The sequence below is a fragment of the Nelusetta ayraudi genome, unplaced genomic scaffold, assembly GCF_046127955.1.
Source record: "Nelusetta ayraudi isolate G7.1 ecotype Tasmania unplaced genomic scaffold, CSIRO-AGI_Nayr_v1 ptg000007l, whole genome shotgun sequence".
Taxonomy (NCBI): domain Eukaryota; kingdom Metazoa; phylum Chordata; class Actinopteri; order Tetraodontiformes; family Monacanthidae; genus Nelusetta; species Nelusetta ayraudi.
In genome coordinates this window covers 673,693-693,001 of record NW_027466057.1, presented here as the reverse complement: position 1 = coordinate 693,001, position 19,309 = coordinate 673,693, and the positions used below count along the sequence as shown (strand labels likewise).

At 46.5% G+C, this 19,309-nt stretch overlaps 1 protein-coding gene across 1 annotated transcript in view; it reads left to right on the top strand.

Moving 5' to 3' along the window:
- The first annotated feature begins 1,908 nt into the window (after window positions 1-1,908).
- The window catches only part of spred1 (sprouty related EVH1 domain containing 1), a 33,070-nt gene continuing 15,669 nt past the window's right edge, over window positions 1,909-19,309 (top strand). The window contains exons 1-2 of the mRNA XM_076017670.1: window positions 1,909-2,723; window positions 16,312-16,618. Coding sequence (XP_075873785.1) covers window positions 2,692-2,723; window positions 16,312-16,618 — 339 coding nt within the window. The 5' untranslated portion in view covers window positions 1,909-2,691. The remainder of the gene's footprint in view (window positions 2,724-16,311; window positions 16,619-19,309) is intronic.

The following is a 19,309-nucleotide window of genomic DNA, read 5'->3' as shown; positions in this document are numbered from 1 at the left end:
GATGCACCAAACAACAGGCTATAAGTTCCTTTAGGCCATCCTCCTGAAAGTGATCCGAGGTCTTGTGTGTGCTACTTTCTGCTGAATGAGGCTTGTGTTGTGCTAAGCTCATCTTTTATACTGCTCCTGTCACTTGGCAATGTAGGAATGTTTGCTTGTTTACGGTTTTAAGGAAATTGTGACGACCCTGATTGCACTCAGGGAGGGAAGCCAAGGGATGCCTCTGTTAGCTAAACATCCTGTCGCCTTGTTTAGGCGCCGCGCACCATTTCCAGTGTGTGAATAACACAGGAAATGCAACTAGGGCCATCCACATTTGTAAGATGAGAAAGAAGGTTGACTTCCTGAACCCTGAATACTCTGAAGAATTCAGGCATGTTAGTGGGAAAATTCATGGTGAATGCCCCTCCCTCCCCCCTTTTCATTGCTCAATTTGAAACAACAGCCACTTTATCTAGGCTTGTGAGATGGATCATCACAGTAACCCAACCACATTGGTAACCCAATTTAGGAAGGCTGAAGCAAAGACAGAAGGCTGCATTTTGCAAACGGGAGACCGACAACATCACCTGTAATATGTTTTGCCCTGATTTGAAAAACAGTTTTTCAAAATTCCCTCAGCCACATTGAGCAATGAATGTTCTTCTTTGTGCTAAATCAACGCAAAAGTTGTACCCATTTAACAGTCAAACCTGCATTATCTGTCAATAGTGAACATGTGACGGACAGCCCTTAATGTTGTGGCTATCTGCATACAGTGACAGAGGGATGCTCTAAGTCTGCAACATAAGGCTGTGGCACAAGCTGTGTGAAATACAAAGAAACTTCTCACACAACATGCTGTCACTATGACAACCAGGCAGAATCATTTAGCTTGATCTCTTGCCATTCCACACAGCACAGAAATCCAATAGCATTTAAAGTCTTACGCAACCATTCCGGCGATTTCATCTGCAAAACAAGTCAAATAATATTCACACGTGCATGCCTTGATATTTCTAATGACAGCACCCCAATATATTTTGGGGGGCTACCTTTGACCATTAATTTCATGACTTCATACTTATACACAGTGAACCAAATCTGCACGTTTCAAAATTCACACTCTTCTTTTGTATTTACCGCTCAGTTGAAATAAAGGTTAAGGTCTTCCCTCGTTTTTTGTTTTTTTTTTATTCAACAGAAACTGTCATGGGTAGAATACACCAGTATCCTACCAACCCAACGACTCATTTTAATGTCGAGCTGCCCTTTACTTCGCTTGTGTGTGTGTGTGTGTGTTTTATCAATGTGTATTTGAAAACACTGCTGACAGACACGCGTGCTTTGCTTAAGCCACAAGCCACGAAGGGCTCCAGTGCAAATCCACGTGCTCCACGGGAAGCTGCTTCACACATTTAACGCTTTTCACTCTCATTCTGCTCAACGCGTTGCTTCAATGCAGAGGTCCGCGACGCCACTTCATAGAAACGGAAGCCGTAGTTATTAATGGCCGTGTGTGTGTGTGTGTGTGTGTGTGTGTGTGTGTGTGTGTGTGTGTGCGTGTGTGTGTGTGTGTGTGTGTGTGTGTGTGTGTCAGAGCGACTCCTTACTCCGGATAATTCTGTACTTTGCGTGCTATCGTACTAAAGCGTTCTCTTGTATCAATGCGTGATTGAGGGAAACTTCTTTTTGGGAAGTGCGGGGGGACTACTTTAGGTCAGCTCTTGAAATTAGCCCCGCTAATTCACCCTCCGTGGCAAAAAAAAAAAAAAAAAAAAAAAAAGTATATATATAATTTTTTTTTTTTAAATCGCTCATGCCATAACAATAAACGCCCTTATCAACGTGGACGTGATATATAATACATGGTTGTAAAGCATATTTCTTAATGTGAGCTCTACGCGCGCGCGTGTTTTTTTTTCTTTTTTTTTTTTTTTTTTTTTTTTACTACTTCGCGGAAGGATCTAATTTCTACAGCGAGGGTCGACACATCCGCCCAGTTTTCCGATGTTTCATTCCCCCGAGTTGAAAATGGAGTTCGAAGAAAGCAGATGTCCAGCAACTTCTCCCGGTGATTTAAGGCGTGAATACGTGTATTTTGCGCGTCGCTTTTAACGCTGGAGTCGATCGGACATTTATTCCCCATCTCAGCTTTGGATGCCTTTACTGCAAAAGAAATAGTCGGACACGTTGACGGAGCAACGCTCCCCAGCGCCTTTTCACAAGTGTTGTCCTGGACCTGAAGTTGGCGAATGGATGCTCGACAGCCAGCCACAAATAATCCAGCAAACATCGCAGTGCGCGAGTATTTCTGCGTGTTTTGAGGATCTCCCGCACGTTCGGTCTCTGCAACATCGGGGTGGACCGGTGTTGGACGAAGACGATGTCGCCCGTGGCCTATTTGTTGTGGTCGGATTTTACTTCCAGGGAGGATAAAATGAATCAACGATTGTCATTCCTCCTCGCGATCTAACGTCGGTCTCCAGCCAGCGAAGCTAACGTGAAGCTAGCCTCCCCACTTCGCTCTCGCCAGGGACGCGTTGGTTCAGGCAATGCCCCCGGTTCTGCATCGTTTAACCACCGCACACAAAAAAGGCTTTACTCTGTACATGTGAAGGGGGGAAAAATGGTGATATATGTGGTATTTTATCCCGCCGTCACTGCGTCGTCGATGCTATTGCTAGGACCTGGATCCCCGTGAGGAAAAAAATGAGTGAAGATTCAACAAATCCAAACAACGAGTAAGTAGAAGGCTTGGTGTTGGTTATGCATTTTTTACACCGTCCAAACACATTAAAACGGAGCTGCAATTACACGTCCTTGCATATATATTTTTTTTATGTATGAAATACGTTCTGGTCGAAGAGCCGCTGCTCGCCGAGTTTTTTTAGGACATGTTTGACCGAGCGACGCCAGTATTTCATCACCAGACTTTATTAACGTTTGTTATAAGAAATGAACAGCTAATCCTATGTTAGAGTTATTTTTCACTAGTCGTATTGAGTAATGGCAGTGTACAGAATCCAGCTCAATGGAGTTCATGAAGGAAATGTCAATGAGAGATGCAGTGACATTGCCTGAGCTTAAATTTTCTAACGTGTTTTCTAAGCAAAGCCAAATGTCACTAGAGAAGATGAGGAACCATGTTCACACCGTGATACTTATTAATATCCCAGTTGTTTATTTTGCTTTTTATTTTAACATTTTGACAGTGCTTCTACGTACCTATATTTCTTTTAGCTCACACACTCGGCAGCCATCAGACAAATCGTGAGAAATTACTTGACAATAACATGTACACAACAGTGTTTTAGTCCATTTTCGTGTACGTGAGTGTGCTACGTCCTCGCTCGTGTATTACATTGTAATCAGACAGCCTCGTATCTCCAGCCTGGCTGTCGTCCGCCATGATTTCAGAACAAAATCCCGGATCGATACCGTGCAGATCCCTGCTTTCGCTTCGACCCAGCGCTTGTAAAATGAAACACACGTCGTGCCTAATGCGGCGACGTCGACATTGAAAGGCTTGTGGATGGCTTTTTTTTTCTCAATCGCTCTCATTTACATATCACAATCTCCATTCATAAAAAAAAAAAAAAAAAAAAACGCTTTAAAGCGGCCGTCGCCCGCAATACACCAGCAAACCGCGGTTGTTTGTTGTAAAAGCGCATATGTGGTATTTATGTGAACGTCGCGCCCGTTTGTGCCTCGTAAAAGAACACAAAACCCCCCCCTATTGTTTTATTGCGCCGATCTCTTGTGTGCGCGTTGACAGTCAGTGAGAAATATCTGCTTTGGGAGGTGCTGCGATCACATGATCCTCTCCATTCATAAAGTACCTGCCTGCCCATTCACAGGACTGTACACTGTTTCGCATTGCACCGACGATCACATTTCCTGCGTTTCACTGTACAAATGCGTCACACAACGAACGCCAGTGCTCGGCTGTGAGTCTTTAGTTTACGTAAAGGGCCCCAGCATTTTATTTTAGCGAGGTTCCTACGCCGTTTCACACGTTTTTTTTTTTTTTTTTTTTTTGTTCTTTGTCGGTGCTATTTCTTCCCCCCTTCCTCCTCCACAAAGAGAGTCATCTGCTCTCTCTCCTCCCGCTCGTGTCGTCGAGGTTTCACGTTCAACGCACACCCATATATTTTTTTGTCCAGTTCCACCCATTGATCAAAAAGCCTTTATGAGTTCTATTGATTTAACGCATAGAGACTTTGTCCTTGACTTCAGTTCTTTATGTAACATATGTCACTGAGTTATTGTTCCTCCCGTCAAGCTAAAGCACATTGCACCAGAAAAAAAAATGTCCTTGATATTTGGGATTTTGGCTGAGAATTGAGAGCTTTATTTGTTTGTTTGTTGATCAATTTATAGTCGATTCTGGTGGATTTCTCATTGGCGGTCTAATTCTGCTGGTTGGATCTGGATGAGATTAAAGGGGTGAAACAACAGATTTGAACAGTTGTTTTTAAACAATGTATTAGCTGTTTCTGAGCCCGTTGAATCTCCCTGCAGCAACCTTGATGACTCAATTCTATCCCAAAGGTTTCATTTTTTGCCATATTTTTTTGGCCCAGAGCATTTTTAAAGATTGTAGCCATTTACAGTACATTGGATGGTACGGTGAATGTCACATACTGGCATTCAGTGGGAATCTCTTTGTGATATGTACATTGCTCATACCGTGCAGCCTCAGCCGCTGACATGCTAAGGTAGGCAAAATCCTGTTGTCGTGATTCCACCATTTTACTTTTGTTTTAGTCGCATGATTCACTCCGGTGTGGTGACTATTAATGCGTAGCATTGCCAGATCGCTTTGTTTTTGTTCGAGAGTGTTCTCTGCGAACCCTAATGGCACAGAATAGACCAACCCGTCGTCGTCTTGTGTGATACTAAGCGCTGTGTTCTTCGCGGTTGCGTTGTGAGTTGTAGAGTAGAGGGAACTATGCGTTGATCTCTCCAATGTTAATCTTTCTCCCCTCCCCAAAATCACGGCCGTTGAGCCAGGTCCGTCTTTTCATTGCACAACCTTTTCTGACAGGCATGCACGCTTGCTTGTCCTCGGTTGCAACTGTGTTCACCAAGTTTATAGAATTAGGAGGCACCGGGGGCCTTGTCAGATTGTAGTTTTGCATATTGGCAGCCATGTGATGAGTGCGGTACGTTCAGAAATGCTAAAAATCTAACAAAACAAAACTAACAGGATGTTCTGGTGGGAGTCAAATCAATGTCCTTTCTGTATCCAGCTTTATTTGAATAGGTGCTTCTACAGTACCAGTGCTCTGCGTAAACGCGCTGCACTGTACACTGCACTGCCTCGTATTTTTGCTGTGGACATTTTATATGCGGAGCCAGTTCACCGTTCCTCCATTTGTATTGTTTGGAGAGTTTTATCTGGTATTCATAGAGATTCCTCTCTCTCTGTGTCGTCTTCCTACCAGCGTGATTGATTTGACAGCTCATCATTTCATCTGCCCGTGTGGGTGTCGCGATCCTATCACCTCAGGGCTGTTTTGCACTGCAGCTCCTGTCGCAAAGTTTTCCAAACACATTCCTCCTTAACTACCCCTATCATGTAGCGGAACAACAAAGGGAGACAGCTTCTTCAGCTGTTAGGGCCACTACTTTATAGCCTGGGTAATTGGCTGCATCCTGTGGCCTTTATGTTAACTTAGATTTTTTTCTTCTTCCTGTTTTCTTCTTTGTTTTTAACAGTTTAGTGTTATTACAGATAATTACTCCTTTTTCGATATGACCTCTGTAAACACTTTACTAGCGATGGTTTCAGCTGCAGATGTATCAGCCCTCTGCCAAAGTCTGCTGAGCTGAACACATCCTTAGTTTTGCTTCTGTATTCTTATGGGGAAGTGCTGGCTTGTGACAGTGGTTTTCAGATACAGATGAAATGGGTGTGTTGTGCAGATGTACCAAAGTGTTCTTTTTTTTCTTGACAATTTCTATCAAATCTAAGATGTACACGTACTGTGAAATGTAAACGCTGCCGTGAGACCTTTTCAGTTCACCACATTTTCTGTAAAAGGTCAACAGTCGTTAAGGCTGTTTTGCATATTTCCTTTTTACTGCATGCTTTTTTTGCGTGTACAATATTCTTTTGTAAAAGGCATCATCCGGTGGCTAAATGTCTGGCTCGGATTGTAACTGGGAAAAGTCAACATGCTGAACAGGCCTTGTATGAAGCTGCTCCATTCCCATGGCCGGAATTAGGCCTGGATCATGTATATTTTAAACCTGAGTCACTTCTCTCTTATAATTTTCATTTCCTCTTTGTGTATTTTTGGTGTGAGCATAAACCAGCATAAATGTCTGCGGTGTGTTAAGAGCATATATCAAAGACTCGCTCCCTACTTGTGAAAGAAGAACCTGCCCAAAAACATTTGCCCAATTAAATTGAACAACAACCTGGCCTGAAAAATATTTGAACTCAAAGTGGAAAACAAGATGCTTTGCTGTGTCATTTATAGTAGGGATTTATGTGACAAACAAAGCCTATTTTCCAAGGAATGCAATTCCATAGTGTTATTAAAATGTCCGCCAGGCCACCCTAGTTAATCCAAATTTCCAAAGTTTAGACCAGTTCTAGTCTCGTGTACGACCCTCACAAGTTGTATTTTTTTTATTACAACCTGATTAAATCTGCTTCATTAGGCAAAATGGCGAGAACTATCATCACAGGAAGCCAGGGAATGCCGAGTAGCTCGATGTCAATCCATTCTGTGCTGTGTTGTTGAGCTGCGTGGTTCGAGTTGTGCCTCCAGCTTTTCCTAACCACACTGACCGTCTCCCACATAACCAGAGTTTGTCCTAATTATGCTTGTAAGTTATGCTAGCCTTTACTTTGCTGCAGAACAGCCTTAAAATTACTCCCGCAGTGTAGTGACAGCAGTTGATGGTTCACTCCGGTGATGCGCTACTACAGAGTAGATTGTGTAGAAATTCTGTAGAGCTTCACACAATGGCTGCTTCGTTGCAGAAATCTGCTTACAAAGAAATTTTAAGTGTGAAGTGGCATGCTAGCATCTGTACCTGCAAAATGTAAAGCTGAGAGTAAATATCAACAACATCTTGTTCTTGAAGTTGGCCTCTTTCATTTCACACACCGGTCTAATCTAGTCTTGACTCTTGTTGACTCTTTGGAGAGCTGGTGAAATAAATCAGTCATTATCAGTTCAACAGTGAATGTAGCATTTGGTTGACACATTTGTTCTCCCTCGTCTGACGGTCGCTTTATCCGCTAGCTGGCCTCTGTTGATCCTATATTGCCTCAGGCAGAAGCCGCTGACCAATCGGGAGACGTGTTTTGGACCCGTCCACTGGCCATTGACGGCGTTCCACTGACTGCAGAGGCTGTGTCGAACCTTCTGATTGTCCTTCATTTTGACGCACAGGGACAGAAAAAAAAATCCATTATCAATTATTATCTGTCGTAGTAATCTGTTTCATAAGAGTTTCATAAATTGTCTGAAATAGAATGTAGCTTAGAGACAGTCTGTGGTGAGTAGTGAATGGGCCTAGCCTGAAACTGATTCTTTTTTTTTTTTTTTTTTTTTAGAGAAACTTAAACTGAGATGTCTTGTGTGTGTGCCGTGAAATTGTTGCTGTTGCCAGATTCTACCTGCTGTTAATATCTCAACAACCGTGGTCTTACCTGCCATGTACGTAGGAGAAGTTCTTCTACTTTTATTTTCTGTTTTTCATCACCGAGGCACCGATGCATGCATTGCTGCCTCCTGCAGGTAAACTATACACATATACAAAAAAAAACGATTCACCTTTGCACACTTTCAAATGACGATCAGAATGCATTGCTTGGTGGAAGCAAACTGTTGCTTTAACAATGAAGAGAATAAAAACCAGTGTTCTGTTTACTTTTGCTCTATATTTCCAATCACAGTTGGTCAAGTCCGGCTTGAACTCAGACAGAATTTCAAAATACTTGTTGGAACCAGGTCCAGCCCATTGGCTGGACTAAAGAGAGAGGCTGAACAGCTAATAATGACCGTGCACTTACTTTTCATGTGGTCACACATTGCGCTCTGTGTTAAATTTGGCACTTCCCCATTTTTCTCAGGCTTTTTCTCCCGACAAGAATTTTACTAAAGATCGGCCCCAACAAATGAATATTTTTGTTCGCACACACTGAAAAACAAAAGTGTCCCATGTAGCTACTTACTTCCACTATTGTCGAGCTCTATTCTAGCTTCACGTTATTTTCCACGGTGCCACCTGCTCGTCTTTCATTCTCTTCCACATCTGGCCCTCTTGAACCAATGTTAACACAATGATTAGCCTTTATGAGGAAACTTTGTTTCTGTGACATTTTGTATTGGCTGGAGAAAAAAAAAAACCCTCCTGACATTTGCTACCAAATGATTACAATTCATTGGAATAACGGATGGCCTTCAACTTTAACCTCATTGTCAAAAAAAAAAACAAAAAAAAAAATGTCAGCCACAGAAAATATTCGGTTAACATGACCTCTAATCTCGAGCCTGCTGTAGCGTCACATGACTGCGGTATTATGGTCATGTGGTTACCGTCGCAGTCCTTCAAAAACTTGCAATTTTTTTTGCCTCCGTTAGCACATCCAGGCATCAGGGCTGGTCTGCTGCTTGTCATCAAAGTAGGCCTCTGTTCACACTCGCCGTCTCAGTGCCCTTAAGAAGCGCTTTTAGCGCTAACTATGTGAACTGCAGATATTGTTTTCTGTTGTGCGGCATGCCGGAGTGTGACGGCTGAGCCTTGTGAGTTCCTGGCTGCAGCTGGCCTGGGATGGTTCTTTCCTGCGAGGCCGCCAACATAAAAGGGCGCAGATGTAAATCTTAAACCTTGTGTCTTTGATTGAGTCTCCAAACGCTTTGAAAAACAGGAAGGGGGTTCTGTTTAAGTGTGTGTGTGTGTGTGTGTGTGTGTGTGTGTGTGTGTGTGTGTGTGTGTGTGTGTGTGTGTGTGTGTGTGTGTGTGTGTGTGTGTGTGTGTGTGTGTGTGTGTGTGTGTGTTATTTCTCAGGGAACATTTGGCATGTGTTTCCTGGAAGAAATAGTCCCGCATCCTAGATGAGTAAGTGAATAAGTGAAGGCAGCCTCATGTTATACAATACAGTAGATGAATCAGTCAAGGTTTCAGCTGGGATTAAAATATGAGATGATGGTTTGTTTTTTGCCTACTCTGTAACATTTGGGCACATTTTTATTTTTTTTTTCTCGTGGTACGTCTGCATTTAGAATTTGAACGAGCTTCGGCGTTTTCCCAAAGGGCTCATTGATTCCGTCAAGCTCCGCAGGCAGCGATTGAATGGGAAGCTTCCTGCACGTGGACGTCATTGTGTTTTTAAGAAGGACAGATTCTGCGTCTCTGGTCCGTTATTCCCGCCAACGGGGCATGCTGCGGCGGTTCAGAACTTGTCACAACAGTTTTTTCTTGAAATCCAATCGCTACCATCATGGTTTGGTGGTTTATGCTTCCCAAATTGCTCCATAGATGTGTTGAGAGTAACGGAGGAGCCGATGCCTGGGTCCCTGGGGACCTCGGTCGCATCAAAGAGGAGCAGAGACGCAAGCGGCAGTAAAAAATTTGTGGTTCCTCTTTTTTTTTCTCTCTCTCTCTCGCTTTCTCATAACCCCCAAGCGCAAGGTTTTAATTTCCAAACACTTGTGGTTCAAATTAAGATTAAGTCAAAATGTGGACTTGATTGATGTGAGGATAGTTTTCTGGCATTTGATATGTATATGGGACTGTTGATTTGTAGTGGCAGGCAGCAGTGGCTCTTTGAACGTTGTTGATGGGATCAGTCCAGTAATACGGGGGCGGGTAAAGAATCCATGTTTAAAACATGTCTAAGTAAGCATTTCTTCTTTTTTTTTTTACTTTATTGCTGGCTACGATTCTTCAATGGAATTGTGCTCTAGCTGCTGCCATCTATAACACATGCTGCTAGTAAGCACCATCTCTTAATACGCGCTCATCTAGTAGTCGTTATCGGAAGCTCGATGGCGGCGAAGTTGGTGCGAGTAGGTTTGTTCTTTGTTTCTCTCTTCTTCTTTTTTTTTTTTTTTTTTCACTGAGTCAGTTGCTAGCTAAGATGAATGTTCTTGTTCGGGTGATGACTCACCAGTAGCCTGAAGTGTGGAGAAGAGAGAGGGCAAATTTCTCTTTTGCTTTTCTCTCTGTAGCCAGCGTATCAGTTTTCATCGCAACAAAAAAATCCCCAGCAGCCGCGTGACGCTGCCGGCCGCCTTTCGCAGTCGCCGTTGTCCCGCCGTGGCTTCACTTTTATTAATGGCTATCACATAGAACACTTAAAACACGTGTCGTCCCGGCCTTGTTGTAATTTGCAATACATCTGTGTGTGTGTGTGTGTGTGTGTGTGTGTGTGTGTGTGTGTGTGTGTGTGTGTGTGTGTGTGCGCGCGCGCTTTAGCATGTCTGTGCCCTTGAATTTGCCACTGGGTATTTAAGGGATTTGAACCGTGGCTAATTGGCCAGCTAGTTTGCACTGTTCAGATTAGATGCACTGCTGGAATTGACGGTCGAGTCCCAGATTGCATGCTATCCATTTCCTCACTGAGGCGTGATCGCGGTGAGGGGAACCGCTCCACTTTAAACTACTGCAACTTTTCCTTTCATTTCTGGATGAATTATACTCTCATAGCTTCTTAATTTTTTTTTCGTGAATATTGACTTTTCCCCATCTGTTTGAAAGTTTACCAGAGCTAAAAATATTGTATTTTGTCCGGCTATCCACACGCCGTGCACGCGGGGTTTGCCACTGTGCAGCTTTTCAGCCTTCTTATATTCTCAGCTCTATTTTCCGAGTGAGTGCTTTCCTTTTGGAGGATAATCTAAAGAATCGGATTGGGCTAAGTAGCTTGTGTTTATTTTCTGAGTGATATTTTAACACCCCTTCTGCTCAGACAAAAAAAAAAATCCTACAAAACAAAGTATACTAGCGGAGCTTCACTGAATTGACAGCCTTCCCCTGGTTTTGATACGGGGTGTGTGTGTGTGTGTGTAGAAAAAGGGGTGATGGAATAAAAAGAGGTAGATGTGGCGGAGGGGGGGGACTTTCTCCCCTTTTTTGATGCTAATGAAAGGAGGAATGGTTTTTTCGAGCTTTTAACTTGCAGAGTGTGTCTCCCCTGCAGCATGCTCCGCTGCCTGGTCATTGTGGGAGGACAAAACTCCAGGCCTGGGATCCAATAACGTGAAATTTCAGCAGAGAAGCGGCCATTGTGTGGAGACAGGCAGCCAGTCAGGGAGGGGTTGGCTGGAAGGGGGCGATGGAGAGGAGGAAAGGGAGGGTGACTTGGCCGGCCCCCAGGGCTCAAGCCACATCCTTTCACTCTCTCTCTCTCTCTCTCTCTCTCCCTCTCTCCTCCCGCACTCCTTCTCTCCGTCCCTCTTCCTCTCCTCTCTGTTTTTCTTTCAATACCTCGCCGCCGCCGCCGTACCCCTGGCCTCGCCTCCGCTCCGCCGCTCGCTATGGCGTGGCGAAACCCCGGGGGCCGAGGGCTGGGGCGAAGCACGATGGCCCGCTGGAGCCCAGTGAGCCTTGGAGCTGGAGCGGCAGACAAACGGCCACTTTGTCAGCTTAAGAAACGGTTGTCCCAGGATCCCCCTTCTCCACCAAACACAGGATCAGCCGGCCTCCGGGCGAAGGAGGGCTGCCTCTGGATCACACGTGTCTTCTCTTCTCCTCTACTGTGGTTTATAGCGTCTTTACGGACCCAAGACAACTCGTTTTCCAACATAAATATCCCACTTTAATCCCTCAAATTAACATTAGAACTCCCGTGTCGCATACAAAACCCATTTGAGCAGTTGGTCCAATTTTTTGATTTTTTTGTTTTCCATCAGTTTCTCTTCTTTTTTTCTTTCCTTTTGAAAAGCTCGATGAGTACTGTTGCAACGCTCCGCAGCCGTGTGCTTTGTTTCCATGACTTAAATGGTTTAACAGCATACCAATCACATGGTTCCTGTTGCGCCTGGAGAGTCTCCACTCTTGAAGTGCGAGCTGCAAAGTGTCTCGCGGAGGATTTTACAAACTTAAAATGTTTTGTTTTTTTTCTTTCCCCGCCGCCTGCGGTGCAACCATGTAAGAAAGTGGGTTAGCCCCTCACGTGGTGCCAGGAACTGTCCAAAAGGTCCCCCCAGCCTCCACCGAGATCAACGAGCAGTCGGTGGTCAGACGGACGGAATAATACGTCTGCAATGTACAGTAACAGAAAGGCCACCAGTTCACTGCGCCATTTATTCATTGAAAAGCTTGTTTTGTGATACTAGTCGGAGCCGTCGGGCGTCACATTGGTGCGCACCGTGTTCTCACCAGTAGCCACCATCACCCCTCCCCTCTAGCCCCCCTCCCCTCCTCACTACAAAGCCACCCCTCCCTCCACCTCTCCTCCCCCGCTTCGGTCGGAAATAAAGTCAGTCATCCAGCAGAATAACTTGAAATCATTTGGAGTGGGGGGCTCCTTTTCTCTCTCGATGTGCACCGCCCCCACCCACCCACCCACCCCTCCACTGCACGCCAGCTCAGGCCAGCTGATCTGCTTCCGCTCTCGATTGTGTGTCCAGCCGACTGTGTGCTCCCAGCGAGGGGCGTGGAGGCCGGCCTTTGTCTCCGCTGTCCCATTTTGAACCCCCCGTCTGTCTCGGTGCGTCGCAATAAGTTCCACTTGGGGAGGGTGGGAGGGAGGCTCGATGCACAATTCATATTTTTGTTCTTGTCGAAGAACATTTAAGGGTCCAGTGTGTAAAATTTGCCTTGATTTATGATTTTTATATTGGTAAAAGTTTAACATACTGCCCAGAAATACATTAACAGAAGTGTTTACTCACTCTGCAATAAAAGTAAGTTGGTTTTCCTACCCATAGAACAGTTTACCCATAATACACTATTTCTAAGAGTGTACATGGAGCAATAGAATCTTTCCCCTAGTTAGCTGCCATCTTGCGCCGCCTTATGAAACGTGCTGTCAGGCAGGCTTCCTTAAAAACTCTACACACTGGACCTTGAACAGGTTGTGAGCAGTTTTGCCGTCATGATTTCTCTTCTTGCGGAAATGCGGGTATTTAAAGCTGCAAGCAAAATTCAAGAATACAAAGTCGACTGCACTTCCTTTTTTTTTTGCTACCCCCCACACCCCCACCGACCCGCTTCCCTGTTAGTGTCATGGTTGCCGGCATGTGTGTGATGGTGGGACTGAAGGGTCAGGCCCTGGTCATTGTGCCCTGGTCATGGCTGAGTGACACCACCACCTGCCTTCTGTTCACCCCAGGGACCCTTGGCTGATTGACAGCCCCTCCTGCACCCATCACCCCCACATCCTTTATTGTGTGTGTAGGGGGGGTTGGGGGGGGGGGGGGTGGTAACGGCGGCAGAAGTATTTCATTCTCCCAGGGCCTGATGTAAAAAGTTAGCGCTCCTCCGCTGCAGGAGCGGCTCTCGCGCTCGCAATTCCCCAGAATCCGCCATCAGGTCGTCGACGTGAGTGGCGGGAATGAATTTGTGTTCCATTTTGAGAAGTCGAGTGTGTCGCAATGAGACGCGGCGATGAGGAAGGACGGCCGCTTTTGTGCAACGACGACAGAAAGGCCTTTACACCTGCGTTTCCCTTGCGCCGTTTGCCGTTAGCTAACAAATAGGTGAGAGTGCCTGCGCGTGTGCGTTTGGACTCTGCTCCCCTTCTCTTCCTCTTCCTGTTCATTCTACACATACGTACGTGATATAAAGTACAGTTACACACCCCGGTTTGGTTAACCATTAATGCCGCAGTGCATTAACAGCTGCCGTCAACTCACTTAGGCAGATGAGTGGCTTTTATGAATTAAAGGCTGTAAACTGAGGATCATGGACAGTTTTGTGAGATGCCGATCCGTTAACCTGCCATGCTGACGCAGCAAAAATTGCACCAATGGGAACATTCAGTCGTATGGTTGAAAGTTCCAAGTTGCTATTTGAAGTCGTCGGTGAAAGGGTAAAACCCTGCACACCTCTTACCGATGGGCTTTTTGCAGGAGAGGGCGTCGGCTCTGCGTTGCTCGCCCCCCCCGACCCTACCCGTGTTTATCACACTCATAAATCTCAGAGGGCGTAAGAACTTTGCTCCGCTCTTGCCAGGTGTTCAGTCTCAACAGCACTTCTAGCACTGAGGTGGGCACCGGGGTTTTTGTTCCGGGTATGGAAGGCACGAGGCCAAAGAATTATCTTGTTGACTCAAACCAAGTTGAGAGCAGAGTTGGAATGAAGCCGCTTGCTCACTGTGGAACACTTCACACTCAGCAGTCATCCGCCTTTCACCCTTGCGTCCCTTAAATAATCTTCCATACTGTTTCGTCACTGTTGACACCGTGGGGGTTATCCTAACGGGTCAGGCAGGACGTTTGCCAGAGGGCAACGTGTCACGTGAAGACGTCCAGCACTCGCATTCTTTGCAGTCCTTTACGTGTTCCTGTAAACCGTCCCATCTTGTGCCTGGTCTTTTAATGTGTTACCAGGAGTTCCTGCAATATGCTGCCCTCAGCACGCCCTGACCTTTGTCATTTCCGGTGGCTCGATTCCTGCCGTGGCTATCTAATCAGGGAAATAAGCCGAGCGACGGCGAGGGGAGCGGAATGAAATCTCCAGCGATAAAAGGCCCAAATGTGTCTTCCGAATGCAGGAGTCCATATCTGCACGGACAGTGTGTGATTGATATTTTCCACTGTTCAATTTGAACTTTTCTTTTTTACATTTGAGTATTTCACTTTTATTGTTGCCGCTTCATGTTACTGCAGGTCAAAACAGTGTTTTTAATTTGCCCTTCAATAATGCAGATTTAGACCACTTTAGCTGTGTTCACACTGCCAGCTAAAATCCAGATTGAAACCGAAAAGGCTCTTTTTTCTTTTTTTCATGAAATCCAATTTTTGCAAGACGGATTGAAACCGTGGCAGGGAGGTGGTTTCAAATCGCATTTGGACGGATGCGCCTCGGCGTGAACAGCTCCTGAAACACAACAATCGGTTTTGACTGTCAAGTCGATTCATTTTTACTTCTGTCGCAATCATATGACGTCACGCACTGGACGACTTCGTCGCTCCAAAGTCGTTGCTGCAGCAACCCGTCAGATCGTTCAGTTTATGTGGCCCAGTCTGAACAGAGCCAGATCCCATTTGGACACTTTTTAAAACAGTGTGGTCAGTCAGCCCTAAAAATTGGATTTGAGATGGAATCTGATTTGAATCAGATTTGCCTGCAGTCTGAACGCCGCTTTTGACGCCGCCTTGCATTGCCCCGACACTGGCTGCCCACTATGGGGGGGTGACCTCAGCAGTGGAATGCGGCAGTGAAAATCAGATATAAACCACCAGCTGTAGGCAAGATGAAATCGGCAGTAACTGCAGCCTGATCTTGGCCACATGGTCAGTCACCCTTTGGCCGAGGTTAAACATCCACCAGCAGCTTCGTGCTTCAGAAATCGTAGCCGCGAGTAAGTGACATCATACGCATAAATATAATGCGCTTTCAGTCAGGATTTACCTTTTTGACTCGAAACCAAACAAACCCATTATCAAACGGTGAAGGATCCCACCCCCCGACACACAGTATCCTAAAATGCACTTTAAGCCTGATTATCAAGGTCCCAGCAAAGGATCTTATCAGACTGGATCCAGCAGGAACTACCACCAAGAGATAAGAAAAATAAGACTGCTGCAGCGTTTAAGAGACAAACTGCAGCCAGATGATGATGATGATGATGAGGAGGAGGATTTCCGGCACTGCTTTTATACTTTGTCACTATTAACCCCATCAGTCCCGCTGAACACCGATGAATCCTCCAGATTCACCCTCGCTGTATTCGTCTCTCTTGGTTGAATGAAAGAATTGGATTTTCCCGGGGATGTTGGGAGGGGATTTTTGCCGTTAAAGCCACAGGGGACACCTCCCCGCGTTTTCGCATCAGTAGGAAAACATCTGCAGCGATGAATCACCAGCGTGCGATGCCTTTCCCACCGTCATTTTGTCCACTTCCTGTTCCTGGAAACCCGTTTACTACTGAGCCGCAGCGGCGCTTTGATGCATCTTGTATTGTGTGTGTGTGTGTGTGTGTGTGTGTGTGTGTGTGTGTGTGTGTGTGTGTGTGTGTGTGTGTGTGTGTGTGTGTGTGTGTGTGTGTGTCATGATGACGAAGTGTTACCTAAGAAACACAAGAAGCGCACCCCGACGTAAAACTGTCATCACAGCTAATCATAATCACTAAAAGCATTTCTAACCCCCCCCCTCCCGCCTCTCTCTCTTGCTTCTCCCCTTCCGCCCTCACAGTGACAGTTATGCACGTGTGAGAGCAGTGGTCATGACTCGGGATGACTCCAGCGGTGGGTGGCTTCCCCTGGGTGGCGGAGGCCTCAGCTGCGTCACCGTCTATAAGGTCAGCAGCCGGGCGGAGGACAGCGGCAGCACCCACAGCGGCGGCAGCGGCGGCAGCAGCAGCAGCAGCAGCAGCATAAGCAGCAGCAGCAACCTCAGTCCCTGCAGCCACAGTCCCAGTCCCAGTCCCAGCCCCAGCCCGAGCCCCAGTCCCTCCACTGTGGAGTTCCACATCAAGGGCGAGCGGCTGAAAGACAAATTGGTAAGGAAGCCGCCTGATGTGTTTCCGTCCCTCAGGATTTCTGGGTTTTGTTGGTCTTTTCTTTATTATTCATGCACAGTCAAAGAGGTGCAAAGCCAACGATGATGCATTCTGTTGGGTGACGTCACCACCACCTCCCCTTCCTCTCCAGATCAAGATCCCACCGTCTCTCTCTCTCTCTGGTTCACACGCACACTCACGCTCACAGGAAGCGGTTGTTTGGCTTTCCTCCATGGCGCAGGTATCTGAAAATAGGCCGGAGCTGCGTGATGCACGATGATATCATCAGGAAGAAGGCGGATTACTTGAAAGAGAAGAATGTCAGGTCACGGACGTGGAAAACACACAATGAGCCCCGAAGCGACAGATGGGAGGAGGCCAGAGGGGGCGAGAGCCGCACATCACCTAAAGCACAGCAGAGTGCATTTTATCCACTGTCTAAAAGCGACACCTTCTTTGTGTCATGGAAAGAATTGACACGATCGTGCGACTCGCCTTAATGAATTGTGTCTGGCGCGACGACGCGCAACTCATTCAGCTCCTCCCGCGTCTGTAGGTTCTTAATCCTCGTGCAGCAGCAGCAGCAGCAGCAGCAGCAGCAGCAGCAGCAGCAGCTCGTGACCTTCTGGTCTCGGGCTCCCAACGTGTGGGAGATGTGAAACAGATCCGCTGAGCCCACATGACTAATCCCAGTCTGCGGTAATGAGAGCGTAAATCTGCATGTTTGCCATTGAAGTGTCAGGCGCAGAAAAGCCTGGGATGCCGCCGTGATTGCTGCCTTCTCGTCCCTCCAGAAGATTTCATTTAGCGGCCATTGAATAACACACTTTTATTTTTTATTTTTTGTTTGATTCAACTCATTCCTGTTTAGCGCGGTGAAATCCGCACGAAGAAGGCCGGTGATTTTTTTTGGGGGTGATTCTTTTTTAATTTTTTTAAATTTTAAATTTTTTTGGAGGGACCTCTAATGTCGTAATCATGATGTTGCGACGAACGTCCGAGTGTCTGAAAGGCCGGTTCGGGTTTGTTACGCCTTCAAGGCGGCGATAAAGGGAAGTATGTACATGACTGCCGTTGTCAAATCCTCCCGCGGCCTGATAGAAAATTCTCATTATGATCCGGAAGCGCGATACACAACGACAGGACAGTGAGGCCCTCAGTCCGAACAGGATCTGAGAGATTCGGAGTTTCGGATGGTGAAACAGACGTGATCGAGGGCGCGTGGGGACCCGAGAGGAATCGGGGGAGGGGGGTGTATGCGGGCGTGTGCGTATTCAAAGAGCAGGAAACGGAGGCGGAGCCAGATGGATGGGAGAGGTGGAGGGAATCTGTCTATAAGTGCAGTGATGCGGCACAGAGTGTGCTGGTGATGACTCAGCTGACTCCCCATATAGCAGCCAATCCCTCTTCATCTCTCGCCTCCCTTCCCTCCTGCATCTCTCCCGCTCTCCTCCCTTACCCCCCCCCCCCCACTCTCTCCGGCTCCGACTCCGTGACGCCGCCAAAGACGCCGGCTCCAATTGGTCGCCAGCCGGCCGGCGGGATTACAGTACACGGAATCTCCACTTCAGCCTGCTTCTCATCACCAGAGATTCATCGTTGTCGTCGTCATCGCCTCTGACTAAAGCGGGCCTTAAACTTTCTCTCTGTGATGAGAACTCGTTGCTAGCGCTCACGGTTTCAGAGATGCTGGCGTGTCTGGTGGACAAAGAGACGCCAGAAGAGGTGGAGTTTCCGCCTCTTCCTCTTCTTTTCTCGTTATAAAAAAAAAATGCCTGAAGCCTGAAGAGCTTTTTTTCTACTTCCTGGTTCTACAGGCAATTTAAAGTTGTTTTTTTTTCCTACTCACGCCATCTCGCTCTTTCTCTCTCCATGCGTCTCACCTCTCTCCCTGCGTGCCGGTCTCCCATTAAAGGTGTTTAGCCTCAGCTCCGTCTCCATTTCTGCTCCTCCCCTATTTTTCGCCAAACGCACGGTGGAATGCGGTGTTGAGTGTCGTCCCTCCATGCAGCAGCAGCAGCAGCAGCAGCGTCTATTCTGCTGCGCTCACCTTACCTGCTCCGGCTCCTCACAGTCTCACTGCCACAATCAGCCCCAGAGGCACAGCCCCCCCCATTTCCTTCCCCTCGTCCTCTCATCCACCACCACAACCACCTTCCCTGTCCCTACCCACCCCCTAACCCCCAACCCCCCGTGGCGACACCATGGACGTATTATAAGAAATGGATACCGGGCTAGCAGTATGGCGGCACAATTTCTCTATTGTAGATTTTTCTGTTATGGTCTTTTAGTCATTAAAAAAATGATAACGGCCAGAAAATCACCAGAAAATAGTTTATTCCTAGATTTGTATCCATTACTTATTGTGAATATTTGAGTAAATATCATTTGTCATTTAACTGCATGAGCTAGTCGACCGATGCCTGAGTTAGCAGCAGAACTTTTGCCATCTCATCTCAGGTGATGGATGATTTTGTGTGTAACAGTGCATCTGCCCTCCCTCAATGTTGCTGTGTAGCTGGATGATTTAGCTTTTCCTTACAATTGTTCCTTGACATTCATTCAAGCCACTCAGAGGTCGATGTTCAAAAAAAAAAAAAAAAAAAAGAATCCCTGGGTAATGGTCCGAGGTAAACGCCGACTTCCTTCCTTTTGCTATCGGATGATCAAGTGTGAACACCGAGGAGGTTT